The sequence below is a fragment of the Pogona vitticeps genome, chromosome 11, assembly GCF_051106095.1.
Source record: "Pogona vitticeps strain Pit_001003342236 chromosome 11, PviZW2.1, whole genome shotgun sequence".
Classification (NCBI taxonomy): Eukaryota; Metazoa; Chordata; class Lepidosauria; order Squamata; family Agamidae; genus Pogona; species Pogona vitticeps.
This window is the reverse complement of record NC_135793.1, coordinates 772,902-789,602: the sequence shown is the minus strand read 5'-3', so window position 1 is coordinate 789,602 and position 16,701 is coordinate 772,902. Positions and strand designations below refer to the sequence as shown.

The 16,701-nt window shown below is 53.7% G+C and overlaps 1 protein-coding gene across 3 annotated transcripts in view; it reads left to right on the top strand.

Moving 5' to 3' along the window:
• The window catches only part of STARD8 (StAR related lipid transfer domain containing 8), a 55,039-nt gene that overhangs the window by 29,215 nt on the left and 9,123 nt on the right, over nt 1-16,701 (top strand). For 2 of the 3 annotated variants that reach the window (XM_072981472.2, XM_020784354.3), the window contains 4 exons: nt 7,137-7,208; nt 8,290-8,371; nt 12,440-12,503; nt 14,264-15,636. In XM_072981472.2, the coding sequence (XP_072837573.2) occupies nt 7,137-7,208; nt 8,290-8,371; nt 12,440-12,503; nt 14,264-15,636 (1,591 nt within the window). Of the gene's footprint in view, nt 1-3,711; nt 3,919-7,136; nt 7,209-8,289; nt 8,372-12,439; nt 12,504-14,263; nt 15,637-16,701 lie in introns of those variants that run through there. The other variant, XM_020784353.3, reaches the window with a different exon arrangement.

Below are 16,701 nucleotides of genomic sequence, written 5' to 3'. Positions count from 1 at the left end.
TCTCTTCCTAAAGAATACAAGAACAAGGTCTAAAAACTGAAGCGAAAACCACAGAGAAAGAAGATTGCATAACTTCTGCAGGTGTCTCAGCTAAATTTAAACCAGCCTCTTCTTCACTTAAATGGCTGTAATTTTCCTTCCGAGGGTGATCATCCATCTGAAGGGAAAGCCTGCTGTTTTATTTTCATTTTCTCTGCAGTTTCTGGAAAAGTTGAGCTTGACCATGTTTCGGGAAAAGAAATGGGAAATTCCTGGTTGGTTCATAGCCAAGCCCTCCGGCCTCAGGGCCTGCACGCCTTTCTCCCTGCCCTCCGGCCACTCCCGGCTGCCACCGGCGTCCCTCCAAGAGGCTGGTGGCCTTTCTGTTGGCTATGAGCACATAGGGTGGCGGTTGGCCTCGGCCAAGACATGGGCTGTTGGGTGGGTGGGTGGCCAAGCTGCCCGCTGGAGCAAGGCCTGCCCTCCTGGTGGGACTTGGCTGAGCAGGGGGGGGGCGAGTGGGAGGGTTGAAGCTGCTGGCGGGTCTTTTCTGTTAAGTGTTTGCCAGCTGCTCTTTCGCCACAAGCTGCACCTTTCTGTGCACAACTGTACAAGCGGCGACTGGTTCCCAGGGCCTTTTCCGAGGGATTCTTAAGCTTGGACTGGGAGAGCTGGGAAGCGATTTTGCCCTACAGCCTTGGGCTCTCTTCCTGAATTGGAGGCGGCTTGGTCAAACTTGGGCAGGCGCTGGCTCTTCCCGTGTGTGCCTCAAAATGCCGACGTCCGCCCCCAGAGCTGTCCTCCACGGAAAAGCCCTGCCGCCAAGCGAGGGTTGTGGAGGCCCAAGAGCCGGGGGTCGTGGGACGCTTGGCAGCCATTATGGGGGGCTTTTGCTTCTCCTCCACAAGCCACAGCCCTTTAGGTGCCCAAATCCTCTTGGCCAAACGGCCTTTTGAGTTTGGAGGTGAAGCCCTTCTGGGAGCCCTCATGCCTTTGAGTTTGGTTGGTCAGGTGCCCCCCCCCCCCATTTCAGGGCAAATGAGACACATGGCTATAACAGGAGGTGAACAATGTCCCATACCTGAATAATTTAATAGTAATAATCATGCACTGTCAAGTCAGTTCTGAGTGATGGCAACCCTTTCCAAAGAGAAAGCACACAATTCCCTTCCTCTGGGGGGGGGGGACCCTGGGACTCTGCCGCGTGCCCAAGGCCACCCAGGCTGGCTCCCCCCCTCGCCCTCCCCAGGGAGCACGATGCTGTATCAGACTCCCCACCTCTGGCTCTACAGCCGCATACCTAAACCCACTGAGCTATCCAGCCAGCGATTCGAATGATTAGGTGTAGTTCCTTCAAAAATTAGCTGGCAGAAAAGTTCACAAAGGCAAAACCATCAAACTGCTTCAGGTGGGTTGAGTGGCTGAGTGGTTCAACTCATGCAAACCGAACTCATTTTGTTTTATTTTCGGAAGCCTTCTGATATGATCAGTTTGTTTTGGAAACCTCAGTTTCTCCTGGCTGATGAGGGACATTTTATGCAGTAATAATTCTGGTAAAACAATCTGTCATCTGCCAAGGGAGATTCCCCCCCCCTCCCCGTCTGTTACAGCTCTTGGTTTTCCTGTCTGTTTGTCTTACAAATGTTGGCATGCCTGGAATATGAGACATCTTTGAGCTCCTGGCTCAGTTTTCTTCCTAAATATGATCCTGGGGGGTTATGGGCTTCCTGTCCTGAGCTAGGGGTGCTCTGGGTTTTCTCCTGGCAAGGATCCTGGCTATATTCCCGCCTCAGATTCAGGATAACTGGAATCCTACAGGGTGTCCATCCAACCACGGGTGGCTCAGGAAATTATGGCCGGGTTTCCTTCTCTGGCGCCTCGGGAGCCCTAAAAACAGGAAGGTCCCGGCAGGCCCCCGTTTGGAGAAGGCTTTTCCTGCAGGGTTCTGGGCTGAGCTCCAGCAGGGAGGAGGAAGAGGAGGAGGAAGAGGAGGAGGAGGTGAGGAAGAGGCCCTAAACAGCCCAGGCACCCCACCCACCTGCCCCTTTGAGTTGGGAGGGGCTGGCGGAGGGGGTCGGTCCTGATCTCCATCCTGGCTTGGTTGGGCCCCTAACTTGTCTCTCCTCGACATGACTGCATGAAAATCGATGGATGAGTGAGGGGGGACGATGCACTGATCCTGAGTATGACATTCAGTCTGTGCAAGGCAGGTGATGTTCTCATGGGTTCTGCTTGACACCAGAAGGGAATCATTCGGAATGAACGAAAGGGTCCAGGCAGGATGACAAGACACTCCATTGCTTAGCTCTCCAAAGAGGCTTCAAGCACAGGCGTCTGAATGAGAAGGGGAGACGGCGGAGTTAGCTCCGGTCAGAGCTTCGCTGGGAAATGTTTTCCTTGAGAGCAACCCTATGACACAGAAACGGAGGTGGCCAGAGTGCCTCTGAGGCTGTGCAGAGTGTTCCTTTCTCGCCAAGCATTCCCCAGAAGCGGGAACGAAGGAGAAAGGCCTCGGTCTGGGTTGCCCGCTGAGCCTCCGGAAGGGCTTCCGGGAGGCTTGGCCCTTCTCAGGGGCCCTGAATCCCAGCCGGCCTCTTGACCCTGCAGGGACGGGCATCGTTCTTTCTACAGGCGCCAGCCAGGGCTGCTTCCACCTGCCTCCGCTGTCCCTCTGCGGCTGTTTCCCTTGGATTGCGATGGCATGAGGTCACCTTTGGAACAGGCTCTCGTGTCTTCCTGTGTGGGTGGAAACTTTGTGCTCAGCCCTCTCTCCCCGGGACGGGGGTTGGTCGGCTGCCCGGGCGGCCCGGGTCCGGCTGTCTCCTCTGAGCAGATGTGTTTTGCGAGCCTGGGCCCAAGACGGGGGTGTGTGTGTGTGATCCCGGCCTCTTCCAAGACCTGCTTGGATATGTCTTTCTGACGATGGCCTGTCTCCTTCCACCCACCCATGCACCCTTTTTCCTGCCCTTCCTTGGTGAAGGAGAGCCAAGATTTCCCTTCACAAACTGCAGGAAGCTTCATTAAAGGAAGGAAAAGAGAGCAAAAAAAGTCTTGTGGCATCTAGAAGACTGGGCTAAGTTTATTTAGCATCGGGTTTCAGGATCGTAGCCCATGCCTGCAGTTTTGAAGTCACAGAATCCTTGAACTGTCAAGCTGGAGGGACCCCCCAGAAGTGATCCAGATCCCTGCCAAAGCATCCCTTAAAGAGTGGGTGTCTAACCTCTGCTTAAAAGCCTCCCACAGAAATCCTTGCTCCTCTTCCCATTAGAGGGTGCAGATAAAGGGAAAGAAAAGTTGAACAGGTTAAAGACCAACCAGATTCATAAGGGCAGAAACTTTTGTGAGCCCTGCTGGATGCATGGGGCCTTACTCTGAAGTGGGCAGATCCTGTGAACTCTTCTTGCTTGGAGAAAGCCACACACTCGCCTCTTTGCCTGGACAGCTGATGGTGACCCTCTCCTGACCTGGTGTAACCTCATTATCTTGCAAACTGGCTCACCAAGATAGACCATTGAAATCCGTAGACTTGTTGATTCAAAGGGCCGGTGGTCTTGCAACACGCTGTGAGAGGGTTGCAATGAGCGCCGCTGTAGCCTCACCTCAGTCCTGGTCCCTCTGTAGTCTAATCAGCTTCCCTCCCCCCCCCCAACCCGAAGGGGAAGACGGAGTCTGGAAGGAGGAAATGATCGTCTCTCTGGTATGAATAAGGGTCAGCAAAGGGCGCATTGCTCAGAACAGCGAGCCAACCCGGGTGGGAACAGACCTTCTCTGCTCCTTCAGCCTGTGGGGTTTGGAAGCAAGGCACTGCATTTGGGAAGCCTCAGCGATCCAGACAAGGGACCCCCCCTCAGGAACAGGGCCAGGGACCCGTTTGGCCTGCCTTCATGTGTAAATCACAGGTTCTGATGAGCCAAGACGGGTTTGGGAGTCTTCTGCCTGGTGAGTTTCTTCCGATTTGGGCTTCGTCCTCCCCGCGCTTTCTTTAAAGGGGGAGTCTGGAGCCGTTTGCTGCTGGATAGCTTTTGGTTTGGTTTGACTTGGATGGCTGTCACACAGGCACCCCACTGAGAGGGTGCTGGGAGCGAGACCCCGATGGGCAGTCTGGCTTACGTGAAGGTTGCTGCCTCCTTTTGTGAAAAAGGGCTGCTTTCTCGCTTTCCAGAATGGTTTACAGCTGTTGTTTCCTTGAAAAACAGCTTCTGTTATTCTGTGGATCTGGAGGGCAGGGGGAACAGAGGACAGCTGGTTTGAGCCCCCCCCTTTGCCCCACAAAAAAGGGCTGCCACCCCTCCCCAAAACACAAAAGTGCTGGAGTTACCTACCGTATAACCTGGTGTGTGTTTCTGTCTGTATGGCTTTGTGCACGAAAACAGAATGTGTGGATCCAGCACTTGCAAATGCACACCATCTGATCTCTGTGCTGTTTCTATGTTTTACCCTCTCCCTTCCTGTAGTCATGCTGTGTTAATTTTTTCACACACATGTGCGGTCCCGGAGGTGGCAAACTCCCCCTCCTTTTTCATTTTACAGAAAGTACTTATTTATGTGTCTTTTGAACAATAAATACTGTACATGGAAGGCAACATCCAGAAACGATCTTCTGCCCTGACTGTGGGAAGCCCTTCCCTTGGAGGCTTGACTGGCACCGACAGGGGCATTGACTGGGTCAGCACCAGGTCAAAACCTGCTTATTCTTCTTCGTGGTCTCTGTGAATGCGCACAATTGAGACCAAGAGAGAGAGATATGTTTGTCCACCTCGATGTTAACCCTCTGTATCACCCTCACTACTTTGACGTCGACACTGGTCTCCTTCTGCATTCGTTCGTTCGTTTAGTCGTGTCCGACTCTTTGTGACCCCATGAACCAGAGCACGCCAGGCCCTCCTGTCTTCCACTGCCTCCCGGAGTTGTGTCAAATTCATGTTGGTTGCTTTGCAGACACTGTCCAGCCATCTCATCCTCGGTCGTCCCCTTCTCCTCTTGCCGTCGCACTTTCCTAACATCAAGGTCTTTTCCAAGGAGTCTTCTCTTCTCATGAGATGGCCAAAGTATTGGAGCCTCAGCTTCAGGATCTGTCCTTCCAGTGAGCACTCGGGGTTGATTTCCTTAAGAATTGATAGGTTTGTTCTCCTTGCAGTCCAGGGGGTTCTCAAGAGCCTCCTCCAGCACCACAATTCAAAGGCATCAATTCTTTGGTGGTCAGTTTTCCAGCTCTCACTTCCATACATCACAACAGGAAAAACCATAGCTTTGACTATTCGGACTTTCGTTGGCAAGGTGATGTCTCTGCTTTTTAAGATGCTGTCAAGATTTGTCATCGCTTTCCTCCCAAGAAGCAGGCGTCTTTTAATTTTGTGGCTGCTGTCTCCATCTGCAGTGATCATGGAGCCCAGGAAGATAAAATCTGGGCTCCAAGCAGACAGTGGACAGAACAAGCCACTGTCTTCAACATCATTGTCCTCGTCTTCTCGTGGACAGGTTTTGGGAAGCCTCTGCAGGGCAGGGAGAGGTTCTGGAAGCCAAAATCTGAAGAGGCCCTTTTCCGTCTCCCTTCCCTTCCCTGAAGTGCTTTGCGTGCCTCTTTATAGCCCTGGGTGGTTGGGTGCAAAAACAATCCATGTTCCAACAGGGCAGGGAAAAAGACGGGTTTCTTTTCCTGCCCCCGGCCCTGCCCCACATCCAGGACTTTTTGCAACAGCAGGAAGGAAGGAAATGGCTTGCTATGAGTTTGCATTCCCACTGCGGATGTGAAGCCGAGTTCACCAGGATCCCAGGCCACACCTCGCTTTCCTTGCTATTTGGGAGAGGAGAGGAGGGGAGACCTGCCTGCTCGGCTGTGGAATCTCTGCTGAGAACCCTTTTCTTCTTGCCCTTCTCCCTAGTCTTCATTCCATCATAGTGGAACTGTTAATATATATACACCAGTATATATACACAAGAACAGAGCTGGCCCTTCGCATCTCCTGGTGATCTCAGATGTGAAGGGCCGGCTCTGTTCTTTACTGGTGGTCTCTACAGAAGGGTTTCATGGGGATAAGGCTAGGGTGAGAGATGGGAGCAAGGCTGTTTGTTTTTTTTAAATCCAGGACTTCCTACATATACCCCCCTCCTTTTTTTAAAAAAAAGACGTGATTTGCTGTTTACTGATTTTCTAGAATTCTCCAGCATTTGCCGTTCACTTTCAAAACAGGTCCAGCTTGCCTTGTGCCATTTAATCTCTTTCTAACACCGATGGTTCAATACCAGGTGACTTCCAGGTTGACTTCCTATTCTTGGAGATTTGTGTGTAGCTCTCATGGAGGGTCAGGAAGACAGAAAAGTCACCTCTTTAATTATAACCTTTGGATACGTTATCGGTTCTGAGGCCAGGGTTGTAGGTGGAGTGTTACTCCATAAGATTAAGACACTGGCAATATTTTCATTACAGCAGGGTCACTAATCTGGACTTAATGCTTAGGAAAACCAGAACATAGCATAGTGTTAACATGCAACATTTCTGTCTCAACCAGGTTTGTGAAAAAAAAATCATTTCCTTTACTTATGAAACCACAGTGGAGGAGCGACTGGTTACACTGATTAAAATGTATTATGGCTGTCCAGAACCAGATGCAACCACTGCTGGATCTGCCCTTCTCTGGCCAAATCAGTTAATCATCAGCAGAAGCCAGCTTTCCTTGTCTTTTTCCGTGCCGGTTCTGAGCATTCACCACGATTGCAAAACTGCGTCTACGATGCAGGTGGAAACAGGTTCTTGATGGCAGAGGTCGCTGGGAGCAGCACGGGCCGCGACCATGAAGACCTCCAACTGCACGTTTCTCCCCATAGGCATAGGGCCACAGAGTCTCATTATTTGTGACCACGAGTGATGCAGAAGGAAGCAGCCCATTCATTTAGGAGCCCAGCCCTGGTTTGGCCCTTCCCAGCCCTGCCTCCTTCGGTGGTCGCCCGCTTAGAGGCAGCACCCACTGGGCACGTCCTCTGAGGGGGCGCCCACCAAAGGGAGCAGGGCTGGGAAGGGCCAAACACACGTCCAGCTGATAAGCGAACCGGCGCGAACCGCTAAACGGGGAGCTTGTATCCATCGCTAGTCAAGACCATTTGGCAAAGCCTGGAAGCCGGCCGCACCTCCTCATTTCTGCCTGTTTGTTTTGTTCCAGAAGCCGAGGCTAAGAAAGCATGTGCCTGGTTGCGCGCGGCTGGATTTCCTCAGTATGCCCAGCTTTACGAAGGTAAGTCGGTCTCCGGCATGTCGTTCTTCACATCTGGGACAGGCAGCTGTCCTGCCCTTCTGGGTTGCAAACACTCAGGGGTTGGGTTTGCACCCTCTCCCAGCAGATTTTTGCACACTCTGTGTTCTGCTGCCAGGATGAAGCCCCACTCCCTTCACACTCAGTACCGCTCTGAGATTTAAGCTTTCTCCACCTCTGTGTTTTGCAAACAGGCCTGGCCCCCAAGCACCAGCTCTCCTGGCCGAGGTTTGTTTACCCCCAAATATAGGAGAGGTGGTTGCCATTCTAGGGATGGAGGGATGAAGGTGAGGAATGAATGGAAGCTTGAGCTTCCTCTCACACCAGGAAAGGGGAGGTGGGTCCAGGAGAAATAAGAGGAAGCGGCCAACAGCGGATGGCGGCCAGCGATTCTCCAAACGGGACGTTTCCAGTCTCTTCCCTCCCCAAAACGGCTGCCATGGAGTGAAGGTGTGGGTGGGTGGGGTGTTCTTCGGTTTTCATTGTGTGGCCACAGTGGAAGACACCTCCAGAGATGGCTGCGTTTTCCAGGCCACGTTGTGCTTGCTGGAGTTTGTAACCTCCTGAGGCGACAGCTGAGAGGACGGGCAACCAAGAAACACTCAGATGAAGACATAAAGACTCCCCAAATTACAAGACCTACTTCAGCTGCTTAGTGACAAATTAAAAGTGTAGGTTGTTGCAGCTGATCCTGAAATACATGAGACAAGAAGTGTTGGAAAGGAGAAACACTTTTTTTTTCCTGAAAGAGTGCTTTGGATGTGGCCGGTTGCATTTATGGTATGGGTGCCAGGTTGGGGGGTCGAAGCAACCCCCCCCCGATGCCTACAAGGACCCAATGCCTCACCCAACCTCACTCACTCACTCACACACACACACACACACACACACACACACACACACACACACACACACACACACACACACACACACACACACACACACACACACACACACACACACACACACACACACACACACACACACACACACACCGTTTCCCCCGACATCTCTCACTCCCCAGACTTCTAATTCTCCTCCTTCGTCTTCTTCTTGCCCTCAGAGTCCCACTTCCCCCTTGACATCGCCTCTGTGAAGAAGGACCACAGCTTTTTGGACCGGGATTCTCTCAAATCCCTCTGCAGGTAAAATGGAGCCTTCCCTCCACCAAGGACAGGTGGGAAACTGGGAAGAGGGTGGCGATGGGGGAAGGTGGGTTTGCAGGGAGGAGCATTCAGCCCCCCCCCCTGTGGGTGCAAAAGGCCCACCTCTCTCTCAGGCAGAGTCCTTGGGGTTTCTGCCTACCCACGGCCACCCTCCCACTCAGCCCCTGTTTGCCTCCAAGCAGAGATGGGCACGGACCGCCCGTTCAGTGTTCGCGCCAGTTCACTTTTCAGCCAGATGGATGCTTGGGGCTTCAGAGCCCCGCCTCCTTGGGCAGGCGCCCACTCAGAGGCAGCGTCCTGGCTTCCCTGACCCGCCTCCTTCAGGTACGAGTGCGGAATGGGAAGCACGGCCACCTGGTCGACCGAAAAACAAACCAGCTGATGAACTGGCAGTTGGTGCCCATCTCTGCTTCCAGCCCTGCTCCCCTTGGCATGTAAGATGATGTGATGATGGACAGTTGAAAGAAAGAGGAGGCACCAGAATGCAGACGAGGTGGGATTATAGCAAAACTGCCTCTGGTGCCCCAGGGAGCACAAAGAGACCTTCAATAAAGTTTTTTTTAAAAAAAAATGGGTTGGGAGAGGCTGCTTTCGAGCCCCTGGAGGCTGCCCTTTGTCTACTCCTGCTAAGCTTGCCCTCCGAGATCAGAGGGTCCCTCCTTGTGCACTGCTTGAAGCATGACTCTCGCACCCCTGCCCTGGTGTTCCCGCTCCAGGTCTGGGTGCTCCGACGTTCCCTCGGCAGGCTGTTCTTTTCCTTCCCTTTCTTGCCGCTTCCTTGGCCCGAATCAGAGATGGCCACCCCTTCCCTTTGGGGCAGCTGCTAGAGCCAGTGATGGGCAGCAGAGCGCAGCTGCTTGGTTTCTTTCCAGCGGGGTGGGCAGTGGCCGGCCGGGTGTGGCTCTGGCATTTCCGTGGCATGCGCTAGTTTAGGACCGTGGCTCCTTTTTCCGTCGGTCCACTCGGTCATTTTTGCTCCCTTCCCTGGGAGGAGGGTTTGCTCACACAGCGCCCTCCCCACCCGCTGCTTTTTCTATACTCAGAGCTACGGACGTGATGATTGCTGGAAAAAATGTTCTCCCCCATTTACCGTGTCTTGCTATGCCGAGACCTCCCCCAGATTTTCCAAGTTCTGGTCTCAATACTCCCCTTTATTTTGGGTTCCTCCTTCCTCCCGTTGCAACCTATGCAGGGAACTGCTGACTTTTAGTGCCATTTAATCCCACTTAGGGAAGATGCCGCTTGGCACAAGGTTTGTAATAATCCTGCACAGTGTGGTCACAAAGCTTCACAGAAAGGCCAGGAGATTTCCTGCAAGAACTTGTGTCGAGGAACAGACCGAGAGGAGAAAACAGATGTTTTTTTCTCCCAGTTTCTCATAGAGAGGGTGAAGCTATGAGACCCACCTCTCTACTCAAGAGTGCTGTGGGGCCTCTGTGGGGCAAAATCCTCACCGGCGGTCTCCATTCAGCCTCATCGTTTACAGCAGCCCATTAAGCCGACAACAGGTGGAAGACCCTTGGATTCAGAGCTCTGAAACGGATGTTTTACGTTGGGTTGACACTCAAGTTGGACTAAAAGAGCATTTTAAGGACCATTTTGAAGTGACCTGCCTTGGGAAAAAGACTGAAAAATGTCAAAGTGAGCCCAGAGGTTCTAAGAAAGCTGGAACAATTTGCCACAGCTGTTCCTGACATTTGCTGTATAAACTTTACCGGGGACCTTTGGCATGCGGTAGTGTCCCTTGCCCCTTCTTACATGCCATGGGAGCTGGGAGGCTCCTACCCTGAAGCTGAATCTCTCCCTGCCCCCCCCCCCCACACCAGGATCCTTGGACTACTCAGGCATGGAGAATGTTCTGTGCCCTTCCTTTGGTGTAACCATTTGGAAAAGTGCATGCTTCCTTCTTCCTCTTAAAAAAAAAGAAGGTACAAAGTAATCTGCTTGTCTCTCTTTGCACCTCTGGCCAAGCAATCCAGAAGGGTCTCCCTTGCCAACGAGCGGGAGGGGGCTATGAGTGAATCTTTCATTTCCATCAACAAGAGAATCACAGGTGCATCTGCTTGGCTTGATGGCGGAGGTGCTCCACGACTAAAGGATGAGCGGGGGGGAGTCCGCGTGGGTGGATGGAGGCCCTCGTTCTCTCCAGCTGCACCCTGAGGGCTCCCTCCTTGCTCTTGGTCCAGCTGAGCGGGCTTCCTCTTGGGTTGAATCACCACCGTTGTGAGTCCCACAGACCTGCCAGGCATTTATTGTTATGAGAGAATGATATGTTCCCCTAGCTGACCTTGAGATTTTGGCATAGGATGCTGAACTGTCTGCTAGACAGAGCCGTAACTAGGGTTGATCCTGGGTCCCAGAATTTGAATAGGTAACATGTGCCAATGAAGGGCATGAACCCACCAGCTTTGCGCATGCCCTCTCTCTTTTTTTTGGGGGGTAGAAAGAAGCACCCAATGCGCAGGCTCAGTGCAGAACCTTTTGTGCCCAGGTGCAGGGGCTGCCTGGGCTGCTTCATGCCGAAGCTTTTCACCCAGAGACGGGCTTTCCCCCTCCTCTGCCGCCTGGTGCTTTTGAGCTGCCAGGGACTGGACTCGTAGCCTTGGCTGCTGACCTCTCAGGATCCTGAGTGCCCATCAGGTTTTACATGTGGCTTTTGGTAGCTTTGTTAGGTGGTTCCTCGGCTGGCCTGGCAAATGAATATGGCTCTTTGGAGGAGCCCCACCAAGATTTAACTAAAGTCCTTCTGAGAACTGGACATCCCAGAGGTAGGAGGGTTTAGCATTTCCCTCCCTGCTTGGCTTTTGTTTCCCTTTTGATGATTGGCTTCCTTGGGCAAGGGGCTCAGCCAGCGAAGGAAGTGGAAGGAGATCACGCTGCTCTCAGACAAAGGCCAAGACGAGGGGATTTAAGTTGGCCTTGCTGATCAGGGAAAGCCGATCATGTACCTCTTGGATGGAATGAACACCAAGGCCAAAAGCTGCTGGGCCTCCCCTCCTGCAGTTTTGGGACAGATCATTAAGCTGCGGGTCTTAGGAAGCTGTTCCCTCCTCTTTCCGTACATTTCCTCCTGCTGTTGCATGCTCGGTTCCCCCCCTCTTCCTCTCATACTTTGGAAATTCCTCTCTTCCTTTGGAAATCAAGTAGGTCATCCTTCTCCACCTCCCCCAGACACTGTTTGAACATCTCACACAGGTTAGGATTGTTCTTTTAGGATGGCAAATAATTTGGTGGCATGTTATGACAACAGATTGTTTGATTGATGTTTATACAATATAGTAGACAAGCTGGAGGTCATAGATAAACCGTTGAGATGTGACATGTTGTTACATCTTGTCACTTCCAAATTATTGTGATGCTGATGTGGTTTACTCTTGCCACCAGCCGAGTGAGTTTCTGGGGCTGAGAGGGGCTTCGAGCGCAGATCTCCTGCTTCCTCATCTGACACTCTGTCCTCTTGCCAGCCATGATGCTTGAGAGATAAATAGTGTGAAGGGAGGAGGAGCTGAAAGATAAGTTCAGGGCTGTGTTGCTTGCTTCCCTCTCTGGCCAAAGATGTGGCCGTGGCAAAGAGGGGCGGGGAGGCCCTCAGGAGCTACGGATCCCCACCTGAAAGCACGCGTGGCTGCTTGGCTTCTCCCTCCTCAGCCCCTTCCCTCCAGGGGCTCCCAGCTCCTGCGAGAGTGTTAGTGGCAGGGGTTCTGTGTGGCTGTCTGGGCCGGGGACGTGGAAAGCCATTGCTGGCTTTGTGTGAAAGCCCTGGCAGGCAGGCAGGAGCCCCTCGAAGCCGCTCGGGGCCCTCAACGCAGAGGTGGGCAGGAGCAAAGGACAAGCCCCTCCACCGGCTCATGCCTCCTCGCCCTGCGGCCGCACACGAGAGCGAGCGTGTAGAGTCTGGGTGTTCACTTGATCCCCAGCTGTTTGCGTGACAAGTGACAATTGCCTAAAACAAGAGCGGCTTGTTTTTAAATAGCCCGACGGAGCAAGCGCAGCCCTGTCCGCCCGAACGGGCCAAGCCAGACAAAAGCCTCTCTTGTTTGCTTGCAGGAGGCTCATGACCCTGAACTCCTGTGCCTCGATGAAGCTGGAAGTCCACTTTCAGCGGAAACAGGTAAGGGGGCTGGGCGTGGAGGGGAGGGGAAGGTGGGGAGGATCGCCCAGAAATCAAACCTGGTCCTGGGGTCGGAGGAGGAAGGAGCAGAAGCACGGACTGAGCCTGGGTCTTGCGCTGCAGAGCTGGGACGGTTTGCTCCCACTGGAACTGCCCCGGTGCCACCCGTGGAGTTTAGTGGGGCAGTTTTTGGTTCTCTGCTAGAAGGGAAAGGTTCAACCACTTCTGAGGATTCTCTCCCTGGAAAAGCCTGGAATATCACTCACTCACTCACACACACACACAGAGAGAGAGAGAGAGAGAGAGAGATCCAGGTCAGCTTTTCTCAGCCAGTGCACCCCCAAACCACAGATCCCAGGATTCTGTAGGATGCAGCCTCGCCTGTTCAAGTGAAATCAAACTGTGGCCATTGTGTAGTATAGAAGCCTGAGCTCCCTCTCTCTTCTGCAGTTTTTTGTTTGGGGGGGGGCACGGGCTCCTTCTTTTCCAAACCCCCATCACTTTCCTCTTCCTGCATGAGCTGCCACCCCTCGATTTTCAAGAGCAGCTTTTAGGAACAGGACGTGGAGAAGGGAATGGACTCCCCACCCCACCCCAACCCTGAAGAGCTTGAGCGCCCCATGCTGAGGGCCAGAAAGGGGCTGTTATCGGATAACCACCATGAGGCTTTCTTCTGGATCAGCCCCAGGCAGTTCGCTTTGCCAGCAGCTGGCGTTCAAGAACAGCGATGGCTGTTCTGCCTTTCTCCTCTGCCGAGAAGCAAGACTTTAGATAGCCCTATAGTTACTGTTGGGCTGTCTATTTAGAAACTGTATGTCCTGCCTGAAAATGTAGCATGCAGGGTGGTTGACAATAATTTAGTACAGTATATAAAATACGATGAAAAAAGGGGGTGGCAGCTCGCACTTAGGCTAAACTCATAGCATAAAATCCACCAAGATGAATGGAAAACTCACCTAAACAACGTTATCTTAATCAGGTGGCAGAACCAGAAAAGCAAAGGAGATGAGTTCCGCCTCTGGACGGGGCTGCAGAAATTCCATTTTTTTATGCATCCCAGTAACCTCCAGGCAGAGAAGGGCCTCTTTGTCCTCCCTTCGGTTGCTACCTCTTGAATGTTGAGCCTGAATTCTAATCAGGGCTGCTCTGAGACGCCCCCCCCCGCCCCTGTTTGGGAGATGACAGAATCATGGTCAGCGTGGAGGGAGTGTGTTTTCCAGTGGCAGTGACTCTCCTTCTGGGGGACAAGAGCTTTTCTCCTTGGGGGCCAGAGAGAGAGAGAGTCGCTCCAGAAGGCTCCTCAGAGCTATGCCAGGGAGCATCATGTGAAGAAGAGGCTTTCAGGAAATGAAAATTGTAACTATCAGCCCATCAAAGGAACATTGCTGTGGACCTGGGGGGTAGGAGAGGGGGGGAAGGATGGAGGTGTCAGCCTCCATCTGGCCCCTGGGGAGGTCTCTCTGGACTCACCGATCAAGGACCGCCCAAGAGTCCTCTGCCTTGCTTGGCCCCTGCCCTCCAGGATCCTTCCTCCCGCTTCTACCTGTGTGGGTCAATTCTGGGTACATCCCACTCGCATTTGAAGCATGGAGTCTGCAGGTCCCTGGACAGAGGATGCTCCCTTCCTGGATTCTGCAGACACTCCACAAAAGATGGAGACCCATGAAATGCCTCCACTGTGAAGGTTCACAGAGGGTTCCTTGCTTCCTGGCCAAGGGTTTTCCAGGCTGACTCTCTGTGACCTTCTGTGCCTGTTTCAGAATGAAGACTCTGAGGACGAAGACTTCTGCACCATCAGCCACCAGTGGGCCTTCCAGAGGGACAGTAAAAGGTGGTCCCGCCTGGGCTCCCAGGACTTTCTCTCCTGCAGCCTGGAGCGCGACTCTGCCATGAGGAAAGAGCCCAGCCAGGAGAGCATCCTCACGGATCTCAGCACCGACCTGGAGGCAGCTTCGCTCCACAGCAATGCCAGCACCGGCAGCGCCACGGGGACCCTCCACGCCATGGTCGCCCTGCCCGAGACGGCCTCGTCCCCAGCCTTCAGCAGCTCCGCCCAAAGCTTTGGGGACCCCTCGCCCGCCAACCGGTCTCCCAGCCTAAGTGGGAGCAGCAAGGAGAAACCCAAGAAGCGCCGGACTCGGAGTTTCCTCAAGAAGATCGAGTCTCTGAGGAGAAAAGACAAGGAGAAAGCAGACTCTGCTAAAGCCCGAGAGGACGATGGGGGGCAGGCCAAGTGGTGGCAGGACCCCTCAAAAGAAGCCGGGGACTCTGAATGTGGGAAGGCGTCTCCCCGCCAAAGGGGGGTCTCGTCTTTTTCCCACAGTGGTAAAACCCTCCCCTCCACGGAGAACCGGACTCACTGGCCGCTGGCCTCAGGGGAAGGCAAGCGGCGACCTGAGCCCAAACGTGCTGGCATTTATCTGGAGGACTACGAGGCCGCCCTGGGCCAAGGCGGCGGCTGGGATGCCAGAGGGCTGGGCTACCCGGATCCACTCCAGAGGGATTTCCTGATCCATATCCCTGGGGATTACAAGCCAGGCACTTTCCCCAAATCGCTCTCCATCGAAAGCTTGTGTCCCGTCGGGAGCGGCTCTTTGGCTGACTGGAGAGCCGGCCCCAGAGGCCCGGGGCCTCCAACGGCCAGGTTGGTCCCAGGCGGGGGTGGCTGCAGCGGTGGTGTGGACGACCCTTGCCCCCAGTCCTTGGCCTACCGACCGAGCAGGAGAGCGAGGCCCTTCGGCAGCCCAACGGGCAGCTGTGCCAGCCTCTACGACAACGTGCCGGACTTTGGCAGCGGGGACGACCTCTTCGACCTGGACGGCGAGACCATTTACGAGAACCTGGACGATGTCCTGGAGCACGTCTGGGGGTTGCAGCAGAAGGTGGAGCTGTGGTGCCGGGCGATCCGGGTGGACCTGGAGGGGGAAAACCTCGAGGGCGAGGCGGGGGAGGAGGAGACGGACTCCGGAGGGGAACCGACCCACCTGAACTTTGAGGAACAGTCCGTGTCGGACATCGGCACGTCGGCCAGCGACTTCGACAGCACCGCCAACTCTCTCAACGACATGGAAGACGTCGGGATGAGGGAACGGAGGGACTCTGGGGTGGGAGCGTCCCTCACCAGACCTTGCAGGTAGGCACAGAAGCAGCCTGGGCGCCTCGGGTCCACAGGAGGCTGGGCTAAATGGGGCGTGTTAGTCTTCAAGGTGCCCGGGGACTCTCGGTGAACAGCCTTTCTGTTCTGCCACTCCCATGTTCAAAGAAGGCTCAGCCTGGTAAGGCCCTCTTAGTGGTTCTGATCTTGGGCCTCAGGCGAGTATCCTGTTGGAGGAACCTCCAGCCGTAACGAGCCCTTGCGCCGGTGGTTACCAGAGCGACATAAGCCTATATCCGGCAGAAGGGCCCTCCCTCCCTCCCTCCCTCCACTGTGTTGCACAACAGATGCCAGAGCTGGTTCACTTGTGCTCTCCAGCTGGCATTGCACAAGGTTCCACGCTCCAGTATCTTCATCTCCTGCTCCACACACATATGGTTGTGCTTCACATTTGCTAGCAGGACAAGAGTCTCAATATTTAACGTTCCGCTTGTGTTGCAGCAACATAATCCCTATACTTTGGTGCACCAACACATCCCCCTAATGGCAACTCTTTTGTATGTTTAATTCAAACCAATTAAACCAACGGACATGGCCTTTTAAGTTCCTGTTGCCATCTACTATTCCTGCCACCAAGGCTGTGAATACATTAAGGCTAAAGTTGTATACTTTTGTTGTTGTTGTTGTTGGGCGGGCAACTTGATGGGTTTCCTGTCCCAGAGTGCTGGTATGTTCTGAGCATGAAATATTCCTGCAGAGGGTTGGGACTGATGTTTTCATTTTGTTTATATATTGATGTATTGATCTGCCTTCCTTTCTTCCGCGTGACAAAGTTCGATCAAAATTTGACCACTGAGGTCAAGGTGGCGTCTGTGGCTCCCCTCTTCCCACATCCTCCTCAGAACAACCCTGCGAGGAAGGCCAGGCTGGGAGGAGTCACTAGCACAAGGTCAGCTGTTGGGCACAAAAGGTCTCCTTGGAACCTGATAGATAAACCCGGATGATGCCTCCTGATGTGAACCAACTTGCCCCTTTCTCCTGAGTTGATCTCTGCAGTTTCCAGAGGTGTTATCCTGCCCGCCCCCCTCCAGTTCCACATGATGT